The following is a 6,702-nucleotide window of genomic DNA, read 5'->3' as shown; positions in this document are numbered from 1 at the left end:
GAGTTTCTGGCTGCTCTTCATGTCCACCTGACCTTCATCAACTCTGGACTGAACCTCATGGAGGAAGAACAACAGAAAAAGTCTTGGTTTTCTAAATTTTTTGAAAGCAGTCTAGTCCAGTTATACCAGAGTGCTGTGAATACGGCCTTACAGAGTCCAAACGGACACCTGGACTTGTTCCTCCGCTTCCTCCTGGGCCTTTCACTGCAGACCAATCAGAGTCTCTTACGAGGTCTGCTGACTCAGACAGCAAGTAGCCCACAGACCAATCAGGAAACAGTCCAGTTCATCAAGGAGAAGATCAGTGAGGATCTGTCTGCAGAGAAAAGCATCAACCTGCTCCACTGTCTGAATGAACTGAATGATGGTTCTCTAGTGGAGGAGATCCAACAGTTCCTGAGTTCAGGACATCTCTCCACAGATAAACTGTCTCCTGCTCAGTGGTCTGCTCTGGTCTTCATCTTACTGTCATCAGAAGATCTGGAAGAATTTGACCTGCAGAAATACTCTGCTTCAGAAGAGGCTCTTCTGAGGCTGCTGCCAGTGATCAAAGCCTCCAACAACGCTCTGTAAGAACTCATTAAAATCATATTTAGTGAATAAATTAATTTGAGTGAAAAACAAAAGTTTCAATAACTGCTGTCTGTCTTTGTTTTCTTCAGACTGAATGACTGTAATCTGTCAGAGAGAAGCTGTGCAGCTCTGTCTTCAGTTCTCAGCTCTCAGTCCTCCAGACTCAGAGATCTGGATCTGAGTTTCAACTACCTGCAGGATTCAGGAGTGAAGCTTCTGTCTGCTGGACTGGAGAGTCCACACTGTAAACTGGAGAGTTTAAGGTCAGCTTTTATTCAATTATTTCTCCAGATTGTCTGTGTTTTCTCTTTTTCAGAATTAAGTATCAGATAAATATCAGAAAAGAAGAAACAATAGATGACTATTGCATACAATGTAAAAAATCACAACAATCTGCTAGAGTTAAAAATCCTGTTTTTTCTTTACCTGATGGTTACAAATGTTATCCTGGGTTTTTCACACCAGACTAAAAATGAGAACCTAAGTCTATCCAGGTGTAGATTTCTGGGATAATTTCATGTTCTCTGTGTTCTTTGAAAGAAAACATGAATCAATCACAGAACTGCAGATTTAAAAGGACAAACAATTGCAGCACATTTCTGACCCATAGAGCAGACGCTCCTTAAGAAAATGTGTGAGGAGGTCAAACTATGATGGACTGACAGGTTTTTCCCACAGACCTGGTTCTGGTGCTTATTTACTGAGCTTGGATCAGCACCAGGTCTTTCATTTCATATAGATTTTTGGTCAGCTTTTGGTTCTCAGTCTGTATGCTTCTAAAGTCAAAATCTTTGCTGGGTTAGATAGAAGAGCCTCTGCAGGTAGTTTTTGTACAAGAAGGGGGGCAGGGCTAAAGGGTTAAAAGAAGCACTATGTTTGTAGTTCCACTCAGTGGCTGAACTTGATATTTTTAAAATTACAGTCAGGAAGAATCAAAATCATAAGCAGGTTTGTTCTGATGAGCTCTGGGAGCAGTGCTGATGTGGAAAAAAAAAATCTCCAGCTGTAAAAAAAAGTCGGTTTCTGAAAAGATCAGTTGAGACACAACTTAAGTCATGCAGATCAGTTAATAAAGAAACTGAAGAAGTTCTAGATGATTCCTCACCTGGACTACTTTAATGCTCCTGTAAGAGTGTCTCAGTCTTCTGTTCTCTTGAATGATTAACTAGGTTCCTTCTGAGGACATTCCTCTGTGTGAATCAGTTTCCAATGTGAACCAGAGTCTGTGAGTCAGAAACTGGACTTTACTGGTTCAGCAGATGTGAAGTGTTAGCTGCAGTGATGATGCAGTAGCTGCAGACCAAAGCATGAGGGAGGACCTCTGTCTTACAGCCCTCATACATGTCCTGCACTGCTCTCACATAGTTCTGTCACTCCAGACTTCCTCATACAATACCATAGTTCCTCTCTGGACACTCTGTCATAAACTTTCTCCAGATCTACAAAGACACAGTGGAGCTCTCTCTGACCTTCTCTGTACTTCTCTATCAACATCCTCAAAGCAAATGTTGCATCTGTAGTGATCTTTCTTGGCATGAAACCAAACTGAAGCTCACAAATTTCTACAGGGTTTTAATGCTGAATTGATCACCATGCACCACCTGACAAGTTACTGAAAAAAAATCTTTCTGTTTCTGATCTTCATCAAATGTTCTGAGTTGCCTTCAACACAGAATGAAATCCAAAATTATTTCTAAATTCACATTTCTGTGCTAATTTAATCAATCAATTAAACTTTCGAAAAGTTCCTGATAATCCATCTCTGATATTGTCCTCTTATCATGCTAGATTCCTCAGGCCTGCTGCAGCTTCAAACATACTCCAAACAATTTCCACTCCGCGTTGTGCATTAATTTCTCATAATGCACACTTTGTTGGGTATTATCCCTTACATACAATGGCCATTTACAAAAGAAATAAATAATGAGTATTTAGTACTTTATTCTTGTTATTTCTTCGGTTTAGCTCATTTTTTCACTATAGCGGACTATTTGATCTGTGATGAGGCTTGCTGTCACGGTGACATGGAACACTGAGCCAGAAACCGACACAGACCTCAGCTGTAGCAGTAAAGTGTTGCACTTTTGAAAGACCCGGACAAATGTGGATTTTTTTCCTTCTTTTTCTGAAGTTAAGCCTTTATTGAGCAGCTACAACACAAATAGAACACAAACAAAACACAATCAGCTTCCGTCTAGGTTTCGCTATGGCAGGTTTGGTAGACTCCGCTCTTCTGAGCTGCTCTAAAAGCGGAAACTCCCTCTTGTGGTGAGAGAGAAGACTACACCTTTCATGCCGTGTGCTGTGTCTAGGAGAATAACTCATTTTAAAAACAAATTACAGAAGTTAAGCCGAACATTATGGGGCGGGGGGTTGACTAATATGTCAATATTAATTTACCTTACAAAAGGAAAGCAATATAAATACTGATCGTTACAATAAGTTAAATAAGCATCAGTTCACAGAGAAAGTTAATCCATTACCACTTGTTTTTGTCCAGATGAAGGAAAAATGTTTTAAAGAAGCCTTCGCAGTGATAATCCCCATTTGACCAATGGGGAGCCACGCCTCCAGCACCACACCTGAAACAAATAAACAGAAAGACACAAACAAAGATCCACCAAACACACAGAAGTCCCACTCTGACAAAAATACACAAAACCAAATAGAAACAAAGCCAAACACGGCCACAGCCGTAACACCCCCCCTTCTTAAAATAAAACTTCTTCCCCTGAAGAAGTTTACCCTAAGAGGGTGTTTAACAATAATCCGAATTACCCACATAACTAACCGAATGCTGGCCACAGAAATTGAGCTCTAGCAGCTCCCACAAAAACCAGCCACACCGAAACAAAAACTAGCCACCCCAAACCAAACGCTAGTACAACGCAAAACAAAATGTGTGCCCAAACAAAACTAAAGTCTGGTTAACAAATTTTCACTTAAAAAAAAAACCCTGGGCAATGTGCCTCAGGTAACAGCCTCACAAATGTACTGAAAAATGTTACCATCCTAGTAACATTTTTCATGATTTGAATGAAAGGAATGAGAGCAGGTAGCTGATTTTTGGAGTTGCAAACTCCACACATGGGTTGTGATCAGGCCGAAGAGGCCACAATGTGCCAAAATGTGAATCTCCCAGTTTCTCGAAAACTGAAACAGAACAATTTGTTCTTACGAATGTTTAATGGGCAGGTCTACCTTAGGGTAGACTTGCTTCCTGCTCCAATACAAAATGCTCTCAGTTTTAACAGCAAAAGAAGTCACCTACTTCACCAAATGTAAATTTCACAAAAAACCATTAAGAAAAACTGTTAACCAAACTATTGTCTCCAACTACAAACAGAATTAAAGAAAACAGATCCCACACAAGGGAACAACATCCCGGACGAGCCCCCACTTATGTTACATCCCACCCAGAGGGAGGGAGAAAATAGGTAACATAAAAAGATTGTTTTAGCCAGGAGTGAGGTAAGACAGCCGGGTGTGCACAAACATGAAACAAAACGAGTAAAGGAAATCAACTTAAAGTCTCAGGCACTACTCAGCGTTCATTAAACAAGAATACATCCCAAAAGGTACAACAAAAGTGATATCACAACCTCAAAACCAGAGGGACACAAAACCAGAAATAAATTACCAAGATATGTAACTAAGAAAACACTTAGTAAAAGGATGAACGAAGAAGGAACAAAAGAAGGACCAAAAGAAGAAACACCAGGCTTTTACACAGGCTTCTAAAACCAAGACCGACAGCAGGGGGGAGCTGAGAAACGGATTCCACACAAGGAATTCAGCTGCCACAGGTCCAGGGGCTGCTGGGGCATTTATGCTTCCCTCCAAGCCAGGTGATTGGTGGAGGGTAAGAGGCTGCAATCTCCTGGAGGGGGTGGAGTCAGGCAGCATGTGGAGAAAAGTCCCTCTGTAGAGGAGAAACATACAAAGACACACACAGAAATACATACTAAAGGCCTGGGGCCGTAACAAGAACGTTTGGTCTGTGTGACCAGAACTTATTTTTAGGAGTGCATTATCATTTTTTAATCCACACCCAGCAGCCAATCAGAATCGAGTATTCTCCTGGATCAGTGCTTTAAGTGGGCCGGTGCGCTCCGGTGCTCAGCACTGGGACTTCTCTAAAACAAACTTTAGAGCACCGCCTCTTCTCACCCACTTAAGACCGTCCGGTGCTCTATTTTGACTCCCGTATTAAGGCTGGATCTAGGCATGGGCAAGGTGGGGCAATGCCCCCCCCAAATTTCAGGACTGCCCCCCCAAACGTGATGCCATGCAAACAAGAAAAACAGAGCGCTCTCTGCTCTCTCTGGCTCCCATTCAAAGTAGCTGCTAGTGCTGATTGGTAGATCCAAGAGAGGGCGTGGCCTCTTGCTTCACTCGGGTCCTCCTCTCTCAGTCCGTCGCTCACGCGCACACAGGCTCAGCAGCAGAGCTAATTGAAGTTTTTGTCTGCTGTTTGTCGCTGAAATGACTCCATTAACCGTCATTTGAACTCCTTCTTGTCCTCCATCTGTTGCTCTCTTTGTTGGAGTTTGGAGGAAAAAGCGAGAGTTGACAATGTTCAGGTTTCTGGTTGCTAAAGCTAACGCTGTTTGTAGCAGTGAAGCAAACTGTACCGGAGCATTAGCTGTGCTTGAGATGACTCACCTGGGTCGTCAGTGAGACCAGGCGGCTGCAGGCTGAGGATGAAGGCGGACAGCGGGACTGAATGAAAACAGGAGGTTAGGGCTGTCTTTGACAGTCCGTTGAATTTTAATATGCCTCTCCTCCTTAGTATAAACTTTAATATTATATTTTTTACAATATTTGTTTTAACATTTGTCCGTGGACAACAGATAAAAAAATAGCTGCTCGGTTAATTTAATGTCCATTGTTACAAAGAAATAAATTAAATTTAAATAAAAGTTAACTTTTAAAGGCAACAATAACGCAGCAGATTATTTGAAATCTTGTTCATTTTTACATCAGTGATTGACTACTATGTAGCCTATTATCCTGATGTTGTTGAATAATATTTAGTGTACTGAGTAATTTATTGATTGGTTATTTAAGACAGGGACAGAATATATTGGTAAAACATTTAAAAATGCAAATATATAAAATTCTAGCTTTTCAAGCTAATTTCCATCTTTAGTCCCTTAAATTTTTTTTTAAAAAGTTGATCTGTACTAAAAGAACAAATTAAATCAATATAAGGATACAAGACAACAGCAGAAACAACAGATGGAGTTGTCAATTAAAAAAAACAACAACAGCAAATTTATAAACAAACCAATTATTAAGAAAAAAAGTAGAAAAAATGAAACAATAGGTAAATAGACATGACAGAAAACAAAAACATAACAAAAATACAATAAAAACCAAAGCAAAAAAAGTATTTATACAGAGCTGTGGTGGCAGTTTTGATTCTCCAAGTGTGAGATTCCCTAGTGTAGGAGAACACAGCCTGACTGAAGGCTCTTTTCCTGAGGGGAACAAAGCAATCACCCCTAGAAACTGATCTAGCAGCCCTGTTGGTGGTTTTTGTAATAAATGTCTGTAAAGGAGGAGGGGCCAGGCCATGAAGAATTTGTCAATTCCAATTGAGTCATTGCATTTGACATAATTATCCCAGTCCAGCAGATTGTGTTTTCAGTAAATGACAGTGATGGTGGGCTTTGGGCTTTCTGTCTAATACTTTCAGAGCTTGTTTGTGGAGAGTTTTGATGGTTTTAGAGTTGGTATGTTGGCTGATGCTCAGCTGGTTAAGCAGTATGATAAGTGTGACATGAACATTGCATCAAAATACAGTTTAGCTGACTCTAGGGTTAAGTTGTTCCTGATATATCTAAAATTGGATAAGTTAAACTTAATTTTGTTATGAGTTTAGTATTTTAAAGTTAAGAATCTAGTGAAAATAAGAAAAGATTCAACAAAGTACCAAAACTACACAACAGGATTTCAGATGCTGGATTTGAACCCATTTCCTTCTGATAACAATAAATTCTGTCGCGTTATTAGGGCAGCTACAGTCGTGAGTAAGCTTATTGGCTGTTCAAATCCCTCCTTCCACTGAAAGCTCCTCAGGAGAAGATGTCAATCAAATGCTCAAGGTGGGGGCCAGCGGGCACC

The 6,702-nt window shown here is 40.5% G+C and overlaps 1 protein-coding gene across 1 annotated transcript; it reads left to right on the top strand.

The window, feature by feature from the left end:
• The first annotated feature begins 6 nt into the window (after window positions 1–6).
• On the top strand, window positions 7–1,846 carry LOC118598454 (NLR family CARD domain-containing protein 3-like). The gene is made up of 3 exons (XM_036211141.1): window positions 7–569; window positions 663–836; window positions 1,777–1,846. The coding sequence occupies exons 1-3, from the start codon at window positions 58–60 to the stop codon at window positions 1,844–1,846; spliced, it is 756 nt and encodes a 251-aa protein (XP_036067034.1). The 5' UTR covers window positions 7–57.
• Window positions 1,847–6,702: the final 4,856 nt, after the last annotated feature.

Source organism: Oryzias melastigma, unplaced genomic scaffold, assembly GCF_002922805.2.
Source record: "Oryzias melastigma strain HK-1 unplaced genomic scaffold, ASM292280v2 sc00669, whole genome shotgun sequence".
Taxonomy (NCBI): Eukaryota; Metazoa; Chordata; class Actinopteri; order Beloniformes; family Adrianichthyidae; genus Oryzias; species Oryzias melastigma.
The sequence above is the reverse complement of the archived record's forward strand: the minus strand, read 5'-3'. Positions and strand labels throughout refer to the sequence as shown.